General features: G+C 49.3%; 1 protein-coding gene across 1 annotated transcript in view; it reads left to right on the plus strand.

Annotated features, from left to right (window-relative positions):
* CPSF3 (cleavage and polyadenylation specific factor 3) overlaps positions 1-18,369 on the plus strand; it is a 122,735-nt gene that overhangs the window by 50,657 nt on the left and 53,709 nt on the right. The window contains exons 5-10 of the mRNA XM_075341089.1: positions 3,153-3,330; positions 3,894-3,983; positions 5,220-5,370; positions 7,979-8,154; positions 8,247-8,405; positions 9,928-10,074. Of these exons, the coding sequence (XP_075197204.1) occupies positions 3,153-3,330; positions 3,894-3,983; positions 5,220-5,370; positions 7,979-8,154; positions 8,247-8,405; positions 9,928-10,074 (901 nt within the window). The remainder of the gene's footprint in view (positions 1-3,152; positions 3,331-3,893; positions 3,984-5,219; positions 5,371-7,978; positions 8,155-8,246; positions 8,406-9,927; positions 10,075-18,369) is intronic.

Here is an 18,369-nt window from a genome sequence, read left to right on the forward strand (position 1 = left end):
CGGTATTGTTCCAGCGGCGTATCGCCCGACTGGCTCAGGTGCGCACCTTCATGCAGGGCGCATCTCACATCATTCCTCCTTACCGGCGGCCTTTGGATTCCTGGGACCTTAATCTGGTCCTCACGGCCTTACAGAAACCCCCCTTTGAGCCTCTCAGGGAGGTTCCTTTGTTTAGACTTTCACAGAAAGTTGTTTTTCTAGTAGCCATAACTTCTCTCAGGAGAGTTTCTGATTTGGCTGCGCTCTTCGGAATCCCCCTTTTTGGTGTTTCACCAAGACAAGGTGGTTCTTCGGCCGACTCCGGACTTTCTCCCTAAGGTGGTGTCTCCTTTCCACCTAAACCAGGACATTTCATTGCCTTCTCTTTGTCCGGCCCCTGTGCATCGCTTTGAGAAGGCGTTGCATTCCTTAGATTTGGTGCGGGCGCTCCGAATCTGTGTCACGCACCGCCGTTTTTAGGCGGTGCACCTCACTTTTTGTGCTAACCACTGGTCAGCGCAAGGGTCTCGCTGCTTCTAAACCGACCCTAGCTCGTTGGATCAGGTCGGCGATCACCGATGCCTACCAGTGTTCTCAGGTGCCTCCTCCGCCAGGGATTAAGGCACACTCAACCAGAGCTGTCGGTGCCTCCTGGGCTTTCAGGCACCAGGCTACGGCTCAGCAGGTTTGTCAGGCTGCCACGTGGTCCAGTCTGCACACTTTTTCAAAGCACTACCAAGTGCATGCTCATGCTCATGCTTCGGCAGATGCGAGCTTGGGCAGATGCGTTCTTCAGGCGGCTGTCGCCCATTTGTGAAGTTAGGTTTTGCCTACTTCTCAGTTTGGTTTATTTCCCACCCATGGACTGCTTTGGAACGTCCCATGGTTTGGGTCTCCCATAAGGAACGATGAAGAAAAAGAGAATTTTGTTTACTTACCGTAAATTCTTTTTCTTATAGTTCCGACATGGGAGACCCAGCACCCTCCCTGTTGCCTGTTGGCAGTTTTTTGTTCCGTGTGTTTCACCGGCTGTTGTTAGTAGACAGAGTTCCGGTCTTTCCGAGTTTTACTCTATCTCTACTTATGGGTGGATGTCCTCCTTCAGCTTTTGCACTGAACTGGTTGGATTGTCATCCAGGGGGTGTATATAGCCCGGAGGGAGGAGCTACACGTTTGAGTGTAGTACTTTGTGTGTCCTCCGGAGGCAGAAGCTATACACCCATGGTTTGGGTCTCCCATGTCGGAACTATAAGAAAAAGAATTTACGGTAAGTAAACAAAATTCTCTTTTTTTCCTAAAGGTAACCTGTCACCACTTTTTTGGACTATAAGCTGCGGCCACCACCAGTGGGTTCTTATATACAGCATTCTAACATGCTGTATATAAGAGCCCAGGCTGTTGTGACAACATAAAAAATACTATATAATACTTACCTAACGGTCGGTCGCGCTGCAGTGGAATAGGGCCTAATGGACGTATCCGTTTTCCGGTGCCGGAGCCGCCTCTTTTGGCCATCTTTGTTCTCCTTCTTCTCTATCTGCGGTGCATGACTGGTCCGACGTCATCCACACTAGCAGGGCAGGGCAGATAAAAGTATTGTAATGCGCCTGCGCAGGACCGGCGAGTGTGTGACGTAGCCGCGTCATGTACACAGGCTTCAGAAAGAGGACGAAGATGGCCGAAAGGGGAGGCGCCGGCACTGGACGGCGGAGATGCCCATTAGGCCCTATTCCACCGTAGAGCGACCTTTAGGTAAGTGTTATCAAGTGGTTTTTATGTAGTCACAGCGGTCTGGGCTCTTACAGTTAGGTCCAGAAATATTTGGACAGTGACACAAGTTTTGTTATTTTAGCTGTTTACAAAAACATGTTCAGAAATACAATTATATATATAATATGGGCTGAAAGTGCACACTCCCAGCTGCAATATGAGAGTTTTCACATCCAAATCGGAGAAAGGGTTTAGGAATCATAGCTCTGTAATGCATAGCCTCCTCTTTTTCAAGGGACCAAAAGTAATTGGACAAGGGACTCTAAGGGCTGCAATTAACTCTGAAGGCGTCTCCCTCGTTAACCTGTAATCAATGAAGTAGTTAAAAGGTCTGGGGTTGATTACAGGTGTGTGGTTTTGCATTTGGAAGCTGTTGCTGTGACCAGTCAACATGCGGTCTAAGGAACTCTCAATTGAGGTGAAGCAGAACATCCTGAGGCTGAAAAAAAAGAAAAAATCCATCAGAGAGATAGCAGACATGCTTGGAGTAGCAAAATCAACAGTCGGGTACATTCTGAGAAAAAAGGAATTGACTGGTGAGCTTGGGAACTCAAAAAGGCCTGGGCGTCCACGGATGACAACAGTGGTGGATGATCGCCGCATACTTTCTTTGGTGAAGAAGAACCCGTTCACAACATCAACTGAAGTCCAGAACACTCTCAGTGAAGTAGGTGTATCTGTCTCTAAGTCAACAGTAAAGAGAAGACTCCATGAAAGTAAATACAAAGGGTTCACATCTAGATGCAAACTATTCATCAATTCCAAAAATAGACAGGCCAGAGTTAAATTTGCTGAAAAACACCTCATGAAGCCAGCTCAGTTCTGGAAAAGTATTCTATGGACAGATGAGACGAAGATCAACCTGTACCAGAATGATGGGAAGAAAAAAGTTTGGAGAAGAAAGGGAACGGCACATGATCCAAGGCACACCACATCCTCTGTAAAACATGGTGGAGGCAACGTGATGGCATGGGCATGCATGGCTTTCAATGGCATTGGGTCACTTGTGTTTATTGATGACATAACAGCAGACAAGAGTAGCCGGATGAATTCTGAAGTGTACCGGGATATACTTTCAGCCCAGATTCAGCCAAATGCCGCAAAGTTGATCGGATATTTTTGTTCAAACCTTCAAATTAAACGTTACAATCTGCACTTGAATTCTGTTGTAGAGATTTCATTTCAAATCCAATGTGGTGGCATGCAGAGTCCAACTCGCAAAAATTGTCACTGTCCAAATATTTCTGGACCTAACTGTATATACAGCATGTTAGAATGCTGTATATAAGAGCCCACTGGTGGTGGCCGCAGCTTATAGGGCAATAAAGTAGTGACCGGTTCCCTTTAATCCAACCAGAGACATCGCCGGTAACATACTCTGTTCCTCCTCTTCTTGTCCTCAGTAACATCTCTGCAGATGACATGCTGTACACAGAGACTGACTTAGAAGAAAGCATGGATAAAATCGAAACCATCAACTTCCATGAAGTGAAAGAAGTAGCAGGAATCAAGTTTTGGTGTTACCACGCTGGACACGTTTTGGGAGCTGCCATGTTTATGATCGAAATAGCAGGTGTCAAAGTGCGTACCCGTTGTTTTAAACGTTTAATTTTGAATGCCTTGTATTTAAAGGGACTCTCTGCACTGACTGTTCAAACCAAGCACAGGCGCTCTGTGCACCCGTCTAGAGCTCTATAAAGCTAGAGCTCTCAATCAAAGAAGATGGGGATGTATGTAAAGGGGAAACAAGCTGGTGGGAAGCTGCACCTAAACGTTTGGCCACGCCAAAGGGACACCGAGTGGCTGTGCTTGGCTTGAGCAGTCATTCTGTGCATACAGTCCCTTTAAAGGGGTCTTGTACTAATATGTAGACACCAGAATAAATTGCCAATCCAAATATTTAGTTCTTATGTCATGGTATTGCACTGAACATGTTATACCGGTAGATTGGACGTTTTTCCTGGAGCGGCGGTTTATTAGACGCAGCGTCTATTACATGTCCCTCTCTCACTGATCTGTGAAGTCACATAGGAACTTGATGGCCTGTGCAATGCAAAATGTCATCCAACCCGGTGCAAAAGCCAAGAATAAGTCTTTAAGCAATACTAACTGTGTTTGTGACCCTGCGTTTCTTTATTTTACAGTTACTGTACACTGGAGATTTCTCAAGACAAGAGGACAGACATCTCATGGCCGCAGAAATTCCAAACATTAAGCCAGATATTCTTATAATTGTAAGTCTTATTTCTATGGTCTCACAATCCGGCAGATACAGTATTTGGGTTAGGTTTAGTAACAATCGAAGGCAGATCTGAAGGAATTCGTCATTCTGTCCTAAAGCCTCACATAGCTCTATGCTTTATACATTGATGAATGGCATGTAGTAAATTCCTTACTCTGTGTTTTTCGGCAATTTTTTCTCCCTTGTATGCCCCAAAGTTTGCTGAATGTGGCATTAAAGCCATAAGTTATGATCCCATCTGTCATCCCTATAAGACATCATTAGTAAAAGCAAAGCCTGGATTATTATGTCCGAATTGCAGAAAATGTACAGCATTGCCCAGTCCCTGCTTACATCTGATTGTAAGCCTATACATGAGGGAATTGCTATTTATCCAGTTCTTTACTAACATACATGCAGCATCATCAAGAAGAAAAGAAAGTGACAGTGAATCTAAACTTTATCTTGTACATCTTTATCTTGGTGCTATACTGGCACTATCATGCTGATTCTATACATACCTTTAGTGGTCAGATTGGATGTATAGGTCTTGAAACCCAAGCAAGTAAAGTTTGTAAAATGAGCAGCTTTTTGAATGGCAGCAGCTGCCGATCAGCTGATAGCTGGGGTGGGTTTTTATAGTGATTCCCGCCCCCCTGCCTGTTGTCCCCCTCCCCCCCCCCCATCTGTTATTTAGTCTAATTCTATTATAGAATCGTTTTACTAAGTGGCTAGAAGGACCTGTGCTGAAGTCATACTCGAGTGACCAGAAAGGGCGGGGCCTGACCAACAGAAAAGCATTGCTTCCTTGTATCAGTTATGTTGGCTGAGGCCCTACTACTTCTGGTCACATGGGTATGACATCAGCACTGGTCCTTCTAGCCACTTAGTAAAATGATTCTATAATAGAATTAGCATAAATAACAGATTGGGGGAACAACAGGCAGGGGGCGGGAATCACTATAAAAACCCACCCCAGCTATCGGCTGCTCGGTAACTGCTGTCATTCAAAAAGCTGCTCATTTTACAAACTTTACTTGCTTGTGTTTCAAAACCTATACATCCGATCTGACAACTAAAGATATGTATAGAATCAGCCTGATAGTGCCAGTATAGCACTGGCTTTAGGTTATGTAGGAAAATCCTTGTGATAGGTGATCTTTAAAATGTTGACGACTACAATGTCATTGTGATTCGTGCCTTGGTTACATCTATCCTTACAGCCTGTGTTTTTGGCTTCCGTCTACAGGAATCTACGTATGGCACGCACATACATGAGAAGCGGGAGGAGAGAGAGGCCCGGTTCTGTAACACCGTACACGACATCGTGAACAGAGGAGGAAGGGGCCTCATCCCGGTGTTTGCTCTTGGACGAGCTCAAGAACTTCTTTTAATCTTAGGTGAAAATTCGTCACAAAAGATTATTCAATCCCAGCCTATGCACAGTGGCAATGAGAATTGTTTAACCCCCTTTTGCAAATTTGATTTAGCAGCAAAATTTACAAACTTTCTTCTATTTGCAATAAACAACTAAGTAAAGAGCGAACTGCTTGGTGCTCGGTACGCGTAACCAGGATTTTGATGCTCGGGTGCTCTGTACTTGTTTACAGAGTATAAATGAAGTCAATGGGGAACTCGAGCATGACTGCCATTATACTCGGTAAACGAGTACCAGGCACCCAGGCGTCAAAATGCTTGTTACATTTACCGAGCAGTTCGCTCATTCCTACTAATATCACAAGTGGTTTCTCCAAATTTAACACAAAATTCTACTTTTAAAAGGGAGTCTGTCACCTCCAAAATACTTATTAAATTAAACAGTCATATAGAGAGGTTAGCCCCTATAATAACCATACAGTCAGTATACATATTAGTGGCTGAGAAAACACTGATGGTGCGTCAGTGCACTGTTGGTGTTGCTATAATTTGCATTCTGAGCACTGATCCCGATTTAATAGCACTCGCGTTCCAACTATATGAACTCCACCTACGGTACATTGATCTGGAAGGAGCACTGCGGCGCTCACACAGGATCTGCATAGGCGCGCAGTGTGGCTGCTGATGGGCTCTCATACATAGGTCTCGTCAGTGACCAACGTTCACTTCCAGTATCAGTGTAGCCAATGGCGGCCGCAGACGGCCGGAGTCACACTTGCGAGTGCCTCCCATGTAACTCGCGCAAATCTCTCATTGAATCACCCAGCATGGACTCACACTCTCCGGACAGGAGCGTGTCAGCTGCATAGAGATACATGCAACCGACCTGCTCTTGTCCGGAGAGTGTGAGTCCATGCCAGGTGATTCAATGAGAGACTCACGCGAGTTCCACACGAGGCACTCGCAAGTGTGACCCTGGCCTAAAAGAGAGAGCGCCAGAACTGTGCACCAAGTCCTTGGCCGCACCAAGTGTGCACTGAAGCCTTCTCACCTGCATACTGCTACTATGATTTTTAAAAAGCTGAAGTATCAGTAGTAGTTTCAGTATTTTAATTTGCATTTTAGGGGTCTCAGACTTTCTTGACTACTGCAGTCTCAGAATTATTTATCCCTTTCGTGACAAGCGTCTTTAGTAGAGATGAGCCACCACCCTAGTGTTCGAGTTCGGTTCGTCGAACATTTTCGAACACCTTCGAAAACAATGGCAGGCAAACACATACAAACATGCACACACACATATTATCCTCACCTTACCTTCCGTTCCATCGCCGGCCTCCTGGGACTTGCAGTTCGTTGGTACAAGATGTGTATCGGGTAACCATCGCGACCGATGCCGGAACTTCCGCTGACAGAACGCTGACATCAAAGGCAGGAGCCACTTGCCTCTGATTAGCCAGCGCGCTACCTTTGAGTAGCGTCTGACAGAGGAAGTTCCTCCCTCGTCGCGATGGTTACCCGATACACGTAGTTCACCGCTACAGGATGTGTATCGAGTAACCATCACAATGAGGGAAAAACTTCCTCTGTCAGACGCTACTCAAAGGCAGCGCGCTGGCCAATCAGAGGCAAGCTGCTCCTGTCTTTGACGTCAGCGTTCTGTCAGCGGAAGTTCCGGCATCGGTCGCGATGGTTACCCGATACACATCTTGTACCGGCGAACTACAAGTCCCAGGAGGCCGATGATGGAACGGAAGGTAAGGTGAACATAATATGTGTGCGTGTATGTTTGTGTGTGTTTGTGTGTGTTTGTGTGTGTTTGTGTTTGTTTGTGTTTGTTTGTCTGTGTTTGTCTGTGTTTGTTTGTCTGTGTTTGTCTGTGTTTGTCTGTGTTTGTCTGTGTTTGTCTGTGTGTGTTTGTGTGTGTTTGTGTGTGTTTGTGTGTGTTTGTGTGTGTTTGTGTGTGTTTTGTGTGTTTGTGCATGTGTGGAATGGCACAATAGGGGACCAGGATGGGACATTGAACAAGTTGTGGAAGGAATTGTCTGCATTGCAATGATTTTCTATGGGAAATTTTGCTTTGCTAGACGAGTAACTTGGTTAACAAACACACTCCCAGAACGGATTGTTATTGTTAATCAAGGTTCCACTGTATTAACATTGAATGACAGTGTTACTGTGAAAAGCCAGTTACGCTTTTGGTGATCGAACCGTTATCGAGCATAACCTCGAACTGTCGACCTTGAAGCTAAGTGTTCGCGTTCGTCGAACGACTCGAACATCGCATAAAACAGGTCAAATTTGAGATTGGTGAACAGTTCGATTCGAACACCGCTCAACTTTAGTACTCAGTAGACCACCTTTGGCTGTTATAACCTGCTGCCCTTGTGATGCATAGCCAAACACAGACTTCTGGAAGGATTCCTGAGAAACGGCAGAAAGTTTGTAAATGTTGCTAATAAATCTAATTTGCAATAGAGGGTAAATAACTTTGATTTTAGCTTTATGTTGTCACTATGTAAGGAGACAAATCCCTTCAGCCAGTCTTACACCGTGCTCAACTCCTGGTGGAGTCATCGGCCCAGGAGTGTATTCAGTGTGTGCTGACCTCTAGATATATAATCTTCCCTACAGATGAATACTGGCAGAACCACCCAGAGCTACACGACATCCCCATCTACTATGCCTCATCGCTGGCTAAGAAATGTATGGCCGTCTACCAGACCTACGTCAACGCCATGAATGACAAAATCCGCAAGCAAATCAACATCAATAACCCTTTCGTCTTCAAACACATCAGCAACCTGAAGGTCTGGATTTATATTGTGTGCTATATATGGGGATATATCATATAATTAAGTACTTTGTGTTTACGTGAGGCAGTGGTTCTGTCCTTTTTCAGAGCATGGATCACTTTGACGACATTGGCCCCAGTGTGGTGATGGCTTCTCCCGGTATGATGCAGAGCGGTTTGTCCAGAGAGTTGTTTGAGAGCTGGTGTACCGATAAGAGAAACGGTGTGATCATCGCCGGATACTGTGTGGAGGGCACACTAGCCAAGGTAGGGGCTGCCTCTCTGCTCAGCAGCTTATCACTAGCGCTGCTGCCCTCTGTGTATACCTGCAGATGGTAAAGAGTCATCCCTCTTTTCCATATTTACATCATAGGAGATGTTTCCTGCTCTATATCCTTCATAACTAGATCAGACACACCCAGCAAAGTACAACACTAACTCTAGAGGGCTTAAAGGGGTTGTCCACTACTAGGATTCCACTTGTTTCCACCATTTAAAATAAAAGACCCCGTACTCTTCTCCCATTCCGGCACCATTGCAGCGCTGTTGGTAATCGCGGTTCGGGGCTCACGAGACATCAGGGGAACCCCGCGTCCAATCACCGCTGGCTTCTTTCTCCTCGCCTTCGGAGCATGTGAGCAATTAACAGGAAGGCAGTGGCTAACTCATTTGATTCGATGGCGGGGAGAGAGAAGCCGGTGGTGATTAGACGTGGGGTTCCATCATGTCAAAATGTCACGCGAGTCTTTTATTTTATCTGGGGTAAACCATTGGAATTAGAAGGGATTGTCCTAGTAGTGGACAACCCCTTATAACAAACCTCCATTACGTGGTAGATCGTTATTTAAACACTAAGTACTACCAGTGTGAGAACCACGTCTTACCTGACGCCATCCACAGCTCTTCTTGTGATTAGCTGAGCTGGTGTGATTTCATTGTGGTGGAGCGACACATGACATTGCCTCAGGCTATGGAATAAAAAAAAAAAAGCAAAGCTACCACAGACCCCTGTCATTGCTGATAGTGTGACATCAAAATCAATTTTCACCACTTTATACAGTACTTAGCATACCGAAACCCTATAGTGACTAAGCTATTGGGATACACATATTAATCATTGAATTCAGGCCCATCGTCCCTGTTGTATAACAGCCGACCCCCCAAACGCCCCCTCCTCCCCCGCCATTACATCTGCTTTATGAACGTGACAGAACGTCTGGTGGTGCAGAGCTCACTGATACCAGCGCAGTCCTGTAATAGGAGCCACCAGGGTAACAAGTCAGATCATGACATTTCGTCCCCCCTAAATCTTCTTCCCCGTCACCTGTGAGTAATGTTATTGAGTAGTGGAAGAAACAACAGCAACTCCGCCACAAAGTGGGGACCACGTAACGTTACAGAGCGAGGTGCTGAGGGGCAGAGAAGTCACCAATGCTCTGCTCACCCCATAACTGCAGAGTCCAGGCCTCCTCTGGGAGGAGGGAACTTTATGGCATAAGTTTCGATGGCTGAGCTGTACATCACCCAGCACAATGCGGAGTGTCAGATGGAGTGGTGTAAAGCCGCCACCACTGGATTGCGAAGCAGCAATCCGCTCTATGTTGCCCAGGCTTCCTCAGTATGCTTTCACCTCCATGCCATTTGACTTTAGGACCGGTTATTGTTTTTTTTTTTTTTTTTTTTTAGTAGTATTGAATCTATTGGAAAGCAAGAAAAAGAAGTACTATAACTATTTATGAAAGGTTGTGGCTCATTATTCCTGTTACTAAATGCCAGCCTCTCTTCCCAGCACATTATGTCGGAGCCTGAGGAGATCACCACCATGTCTGGCCAGAAGCTGCCTCTGAAGATGTCTGTGGATTACATTTCTTTCTCTGCGCACACAGATTACCAGCAAACCAGCGAATTTATCCGGGCATTAAAGCCCCCTCATGTGGTAAGCCAGTTATAGGAAGCGTCTTACATGATATAATTGGCCACTTTATGGACAATATTCAGAAATGTGTCTCCTATACGAGTTTGTACAATTTACTAATACAGTGGAACCTCGGTTTACGAGTAACTTGGTGTAACAGTATTTCTTTTTCGCTCCTAATTGGGAGACCCAGACAGTGGGTGTATAGCTACTGCCTCTGGAGGCCGCACAAAGAACTACACTTAAAAGTGTAAGGCCCCTCCCCTTCTGGCTATACACCCTCCCGTAGGAGTACGGATTCCTCAGTTTTAGCTTTGTGCGAAGGAGGTCAGACACGCACGCATAGCTCCATTGTTTTTAGTCAGCAGCAGCTGCTGACTATGTCGGATGGAAGAAAAGAGGGCCCATACAGGGCTCCCAGCATGCTCCCTTCTCACCCCACTGTATGTCGGAGGTGTTTGTAAGGTTGAGGTACCCATTGCGGGTACGGCGGCAGGAGCCCACATGCTGATTCCTTCCCCATCCCTTTTTACAGGGCTCTGGGTGAAGTGGGATTTACTGGTCTCCAGGCACTGAGACCGTGCTCCATCTACAGCCCCTGGAGAAGATGCTGGATGGAGCGGAGTACATCAGGGACATGGCCCTGCTTCCTCAAGGTACTCTGTGTCCCCGTGCATTTGGCGCTCACACCGCAGCATGCTGGGTGTTGTAGTGCGCCGGGGACATCAGCGCTGCGGCGCTTGTGCCATGGCCTCATTCAGCTTCGCTGAAGCAGGCACACTTCTGGGAATCGGTCGCGCCGGCCGCTGGGACTGCGGCGCGGCTGGCACTTGTGGTGCGCCGGGGACTTCAGCGCGGGCCGCGTTTTTACGGCGGCCGCGCTGATAACTCGAGTCCCCGGCTTTTGCGGCCTGCTTCCGTTCGTTCCCGCCCCCAGACCTGCCAGTCAGGAGAGGGGCGGGACGCTGGTCAGTGCATCAGCGCCGAGGGCTGGAGTCGTTTTTACATACTCCAGCCCTCACAATAGGCACAGAGGGGACACTGTTTCCCGCACTTTTGTTTAGGAACTCCCACGGACCGCCCCTCTCCACAGACGCCGGCAGCCATTCCTGCTGACACGCTGAGCTGCAGAGGGGAGCCGGGGAGACCCAGACAAGGAATTCTGCGCCTCTTACCCGCTATTCAGCGGGCGGTAAGCAGCCCTCAGGGCTCACCCCCTCTTGTGCCAGTAGTATTCTTAGTATTTTGTTTCTACAAATACTTTGTATTGCATAGCGCTGGTCGTCCTTTGGCTATAGACTCTCTCACATTGCAGAGAGCCAGCAGCATGTCGTCCGTAAAACGCAAGGGTGCCAAGGCACAGACATTATATGCTTCCTGCACCGCATGTGGGACTTTTCTACCGGCAGGCTCCACGGACCCCCATTGTGTGCAGTGCTCGGCCCCTGCGGCGCTTGCACAGTCGGGACCTCTGCTGGACGTGACCCAGGGTGTACCACCTGTGAATGCTGTCCAGGTGACAGGAACTGAGTTTGCAGCTTTTGCTGACAGAATGTCTCTCACTATGTCACAAATTCTTGACACATTGCGAGCTAGGCCTGTACTTCAGGCCACGGACACTGTGCAATCATTGCCCCCTGGTCCCCCTCAGCTGAATTACCTCCAAGCTCCGGGACGGGCACATACACCTCAGGGTGAAGACTCTGACTCGGACGATGGCCCCGGGCAGCCTAAGCGGGCTCGCTATGACGGGCCTTCACATTCATCTCAATGGTCAGGATCCCAGCGAGATGAATCTATGGGTGATGAGGCGGACGTAACTGATCAGGATTCTGATCCTGGGACCGCTCTCAATCTAGATACACCAGATGGTGACGCCATAGTTAATGATCTTATATTTAACATCAATAAGATGTTAAATATTTCCCCACCAGCTCCTCTTGTAGAGGAGTCAGTTTCGCAGCACGAGAGAATCCATTTCAGATACCCTAAGCGTACATTAAGCACTTTTCTGGACCACGCTGACTTTAGAGACGCAATCCAGAAACCCCACGCTTATCCTGAAAGGCGTTTTTCTAAACGGCTTAAAGATACACGCTATCCTTTTCCCCCTGAGGTGGTCAAGGGTTGGACCCAGTGTCCAAAAGTGGATCCTCCAATTTCCAGGCTTGCAGCTAGATCCTTGGTTGCAGTTGAAGATGGAGCGGCACTTAAAGATGCCACTGACAGGCAGATGGAGCTCTGGCTGAAATCCATCTATGAAGCGATTGGAGCGTCGTTAGCGCCATCTTTTGCGGCCGTATGGGCACTCCAAGCTATCTCAGCCGGGCTTGCGCAAGTCGACTCAGTCACACGTGCATTTGCCCCGCAGGTAGCACCATTGACCTCGCAAATGGCGGCATTCGCGTCGTACGCGATTAATGCTGTTCTTGACGCTACAAGCCGCACGGCAGTGGCGTCAGCCAACTCCGTTGTTTTGCGTAGGGCCCTGTGGTTGAGACATTGGAAAGCAGATTCTCATTCCAAGAAGTGCTTAACCAATTTGCCTTTTTCTCGTGACCGATTGTTTGGAGAGCGTTTGGATGAAATCATCAAACACTCCAAGGGTAAGGACTCATCCTTACCGCAACACAGACAAAACAAACCCCAACAGAGGAAGGGTCAGTCTGGTTATCGGTCCTTTCGAGGACCGGGCAGGTCCCAATTCGCCTCGTCAAAAAAGACTCAAAAAGACCAGAGACGCTCAGATTCTTGGAGGTCTCAGTCACGCCCAAAAAGGACAGCCGGAGGAACCGTTGCCAAGACGGCGTCCTCCTGACTTGCAGTCTCCGATTCCCACACCCGCGGTCGGTGGGAGGCTTTCCCACTTTGGCGACATTTGGCTGTCACGCGTCAAAGACCGTTGGGTGAGGGATATTCTGTCTCACGGGTACAGGATAGAGTTCAGTTCTCGTCCGCCAACTCGTTTCTTCAGAACTTCTCCACCACCAGACCGAGCCGATGCTCTGTTGCAGGCGGTGGCCGCTCTAAAGGCGGAAGGAGTGGTGACCTCCGTCCCTCTTCAGGAACAAGGTCACGGTTTTTACTCCAATCTGTTTGTGGTCCCAAAAAAGGACGGATCGTATCGACCCGTCCTGGATCTAAAGTTGCTCAACAGACACGTAAAAGTCAGGAGGTTCCGGATGGAATCCCTACGCTCCGTCATAGCCTCAATGTCTCAAGGAGATTTTCTAGCATCAATAGATATCAAAGATGCGTATCTCCACGTGCCGATTGCACCAGAGCATCAGCGTTTCCTACGCTTCGTCATACACGACGAACACCTGCAGTTCGTAGCGTTACCTTTCGGTCTGGCAACAGCCCCCCGGGTCTTCACCAAAGTCATGGCAGCAGTAGTAGCTGTTCTGCACTCGCAGGGTCACTCGGTCATCCCGTATCTAGACGACCTGCTTATAAAGGCACCCTCTCAAGAGGCATGCCAGCACAGTCTGAAGGTGGCACTAGACACTCTCCAGAGTTTCGGGTGGATTATCAACTTTCCAAAGTCTCATCTAACCCCGACCCAATCTCTGACTTATCTTGGCATGGAGTTTCATACTCTCTCAGCGATAGTGAAGCTTCCACTGGACAAGCAGTGCTCGCTACGGACTGGAGTGCAATCTCTCCTTCAGAGTCAGTCGCACTCACTGAGGCGCCTCATGCATTTCCTAGGAAAGATGGTAGCAGCAATGGAGGCAGTCCCGTTCGCGCAGTTTCATCTGCGCCCTCTACAATGGGACATTCTACGCCAATGGAATGGGAAATCGACGTCCCTCGACAGGACTGTCTCCCTCTCTCAGACTGCCAAGGACTCTCTGCGTTGGTGGCTTCTCCCCACCTCATTGTCACAGGGAAAGTCGTTCCTTCCCCCGTCCTGGGCAGTGGTCACGACGGATGCGAGCCTATCAGGGTGGGGAGCGGTGTTTCTCCACCACAGGGCTCAGGGGACGTGGACTCAGGAAGAGTCCACCCTGCAGATCAATGTTCTGGAAATCAGAGCAATCTATCTTGCCCTGCGAGCCTTCCAACAATGGCTGGAAGGCAAGCAGATTCGGATTCAGTCGGACAATTCCACGGCGGTGGCGTACATCAACCACCAAGGGGGAACACGCAGTCGCCAAGCTTTTCAAGAAGTCCAGCGGATTTTGACGTGGGTGGAAAGCAGAGCGTCCACCATATCCGCAGTTCACATCCCAGGCGTGGAAAACTGGGAAGCAGACTTTCTCAGTCGCCAGGGCATGGACGCAGGAGAATGGTCCCTTCACCCGGACGTGTTTCAGCAGATCTGTTGCCGCTGGGGGACGCCGGACGTCGATCTGATGGCGTCACGGCACAACAACAAGGTCCCAGTTTTCATGGCACGGTCTCACGATCACCGAGCACTGGCGGCAGACGCCTTGGTTCAGGATTGGTCGCAATTCCGACTCCCCTATGTGTTTCCACCTCTAGCATTGTTACCCAGAGTTCTCCGGAAAATCAGGTCCGACTGCCATCGAGCCATACTCGTCGCTCCAGATTGGCCAAGAAGGTCGTGGTACCCGGATCTGTGGCATCTCACGGTAGGCCAACCGTGGACACTACCAGACCGTCCAGATTTGCTGTCTCAAGGGCCGTTTTTCCATCTGAATTCTGCGGCCCTGAACCTGACTGTGTGGCCATTGAGTCCTGGATCCTAGCGGCCTCAGGTTTATCTCATGAAGTTGTTGCCACAATGAGACAGGCTAGAAAACCATCCTCAGCTAAGATCTATCACAGGACGTGGAAGATATTCTTAGCGTGGTGCTTGGCTCAAGGGTTTTCTCCCTGGCCATTTGCATTGCCAATTTTTCTTTCCTTCCTGCAGTCTGGGTTGGAAAAAGGTTTGTCGCTTAGCTCTCTTAAGGGTCAAGTCTCCGCGCTATCCGTATTCTTTCAGAAGCGCTTGGCACGGCTTTCTAAAGTACGCACGTTTCTCCAAGGAGTTCGTCATATCGTTCCTCCTTACAGACGGCCATTGGAACCCTGGGATCTGAACAAGGTTCTCATTGCTCTCCAGAAGCCGCCTTTCGAGCCTTTGAAAGAGGTTTCCCTTTCTCGGCTTTCACAAAAGGTAGTTTTTCTTGTGGCGGTCACGTCTCTTCGAAGAGTGTCCGAGCTAGCGGCGTTATCTTGCAAATCTCCCTTCCTGGTGTTTCACCAAGACAAGGTAGTACTGCGTCCAATTCCAGAGTTTTCTCCCAAGGTGGTTTCTTCCTTTCATCTCAATCAGGATATCACTTTGCCATCTTTGTGTCCGCATCCAGTTCACCAATTTGAAAAGGGTTTACATCTGTTGGACCTGGTGAGAGCACTCAGGATTTACATTTCTCGCACGGCGTCTCTACGCCGTTCTGATGCGCTCTTTGTCCTAGTCGCTGGTCAGCATAAGGGATCGCAAGCTTCCAAATCCACCCTGGCGCGGTGGATCAAGGAACCAATTCTTCACACATACCGTTCTGCTGGGCTTCCGATTCCATCTGGACTGAAGGCCCATTCTACCAGAGCCGTGGGTGCGTCCTGGGCATTGCGGCATCAGGCTACGGCTCAGCAAGTGTGCCAGGCGGCTACCTGGTCGAGTCTGCACACGTTTACCAAACACTATCAAGTGCATACCTACGCTTCGGCAGATGCCAGCCTAGGTAGACAGGTCCTTCAGGCGGCGGTGGCCCACCTGTAGGAAGAGGCTGTCTGACAGCCCGTTCATGTGGTATCTTTTTACCCACCCAGGGACTGCTTTTGGACGTCCCACTGTCTGGGTCTCCCAATTAGGAGCGAAAAAGAAGGGAATTTTGTTTACTTACCGTAAATTCCTTTTCTTCTAGCTCCAATTGGGAGACCCAGCACCCGCCCTATTTGTTCTTAGGGTTTCGTTTTTCGGGTGCACATGTTGTTCATGTTGTTTCTTAAGTTCTCCGATCTTGTTATCGGATTGAATTTGTTTTTGAAACTGTTATTGGCTTTCCTCCTTCTTGCTTTGGTACTAAAACTGAGGAATCCGTACTCCTACGGGAGGGTGTATAGCCAGAAGGGGAGGGGCCTTACACTTTTAAGTGTAGTTCTTTGTGCGGCCTCCAGAGGCAGTAGCTATACACCCACTGTCTGGGTCTCCCAATTGGAGCTAGAAGAAAAGGAATTTACGGTAAGTAAACAAAATTCCCTTCTTCTTTGTCGCTCTATTGGGAGACCCAGACAATTGGGGTGTATAGGCTATGCCTCCGGAGGCCGCACAAAGTATTACACTCAAAAGTGTTAAGCCCCTCCCCTTCTGCCTATACACCCCCCGTGCTCCCACGGGCTTCTCAGTTTTTTGCTTTGTGCGAAGGAGGTCAGACACGCACGCACAGCTCCACAGATTGGTCAGCAGCAGCTGCTGACCATGTCGGATGGAAGAAAAGTGGGCTCATATAGGGCCCCCAGCATGCTCCCTTCTCACCCCACTCTTGTCGGCGGTGTTGTAAGGTTGAGGTATCCATTGCGGGTACGGAGGCTGGAGCCCACATGCTGTTTTCCTTCCCCATCCCCCTCAGGGTTCTGGTGGAAGTGGGATCCTATCGGTCTCCAGGCACTGAGACCGTGCTTCATCCACAACTCCTGGGAGACTGCTGGATAGGAGCCGGGTATCGTTCAGGGACATGGCCCTGCTACTTGGAGGTACTCTGTGTCCCCGTGGGGACCGCGCACAGCAACACTCCAGCTTTGCTGGGTGTGCTAGTGCACCGGGGACCGCGGCGCTGACCGGGTTAATATGTGCCATTACACACTCAGCGTTGCTGAGTGTGTTTATGTATAGGGACTGCCGCACTGACCGCCGCTGCCAACTGCGGCGCGGCTGGGACTTGTAGTGCGCCGGGGACTTCCACGCCGGCCGCGCTTTTACGGCGGCCGCGTTTATTACTAGAGTCCCCGGCTTTTTGCGGCCTAGTTTCCTTTCCTCCCGCCCACAGCCCTGACAGGCAGGGGAAGGGCGGGACGCTGCACAGAACGAGCAGCACTGAGGGCTGGAGCATGCTTTGCATACTCCACTCCCCTCACTGTGCACAGTGCAGGCACCAGTTCCCGCTCTTTCTGGGTCACGCCCACGGCTCTCTCCTCTCCTCAGGACGCATTCCTGTCAGCTCCTCGGACGCTGCAGAGGGGGACAAAATCTGGGAGACCCAGGCAGGGACTCTGGTGGCCTCACAACCGCTTTAAGCAGGTGGTAAGCAGCACCTGTGGTGCTAGCCCCATTGTGCAGTAGTGTAACATTATATGTTTATTTTACACCGTATAGTGCACAGTTGATTTCTGGCTATATACCCTATTGTGTTGCTCAGGGAAGATAATAGCATGGCGCCCACGAAAGGCAGGGGTGCCAAAACACAGGCTTATTATGTTGCCTGCGCCGCATGTACAACCCCGCTACCGGCAGGTTCCACTGACCCTCATTGTAGGCACTGTTCGGCCCCTGTGGCACTTGCTCAGCCAGAGCCTCTGCTAGGGGGGGCCCAGGGGGAGCCACCTGCTAACACTGTTCAGGTGACAGGGACGGAGTTTGCAAAACTCTCTGAGACTATGGCTAAGATACTGGAAGCCTTGCAGTCCAGACCGGTATCTCAGCACAGGGACTCTGTTGATTCTTTGTTCCCTGGCCCACCTCAGCTGGACCAACAATGTCCTCCCGGGGTATCTCATGGATCCCAAGCTGAGGGTTCTGACACAGACCCCAGCCCCAGACCGACTAAGCGAGCTCGCTTAGATTTTCCCTCGACATCATCATATTGTTCAGGGTCTCAGCGAGGGGAATCGCTGGTTGATGACGCGGAAGTAGCTGATCAGGATTCTGATCCTGAGGCCGCTCTCAATCTTGATACTCCGGACGGGGACGCCATAGTGAACGACCTTATTGCGTCCATCAATCGTATGTTGGATATTTCTCCCTCAGCTCCTCCGGCGGAGGAGTCGGCTTCCCAGCAGGAGAAATTCCGTTTCAGGTTTCCCAAGCGTACACCGAGTATGTTTCTGGACCACTCTGATTTCAGAGAGGCAGTCCAGAATCACCATGCTTGTCCAGATAAGCGTTGTTCTAAGCGCCTTAAGGATGCACGTTATCCCTTTCCCCCTGACGTGGTCAAGGGTTGGACTCAGTGTCCCAAAGTGGATCCTCCAATCTCCAGACTGGCAGCTAGATCCATACTTGCAGTGGAAGATGGGGCTTCACTCAAAGATGCCACTGACAGGCAGATGGAGCTCTGGTTGAAATCCATCTATGAAGCTATCGGC

The sequence above is a fragment of the Anomaloglossus baeobatrachus genome, chromosome 3 (assembly GCF_048569485.1).
Source record: "Anomaloglossus baeobatrachus isolate aAnoBae1 chromosome 3, aAnoBae1.hap1, whole genome shotgun sequence".
Classification (NCBI taxonomy): domain Eukaryota; kingdom Metazoa; phylum Chordata; class Amphibia; order Anura; family Aromobatidae; genus Anomaloglossus; species Anomaloglossus baeobatrachus.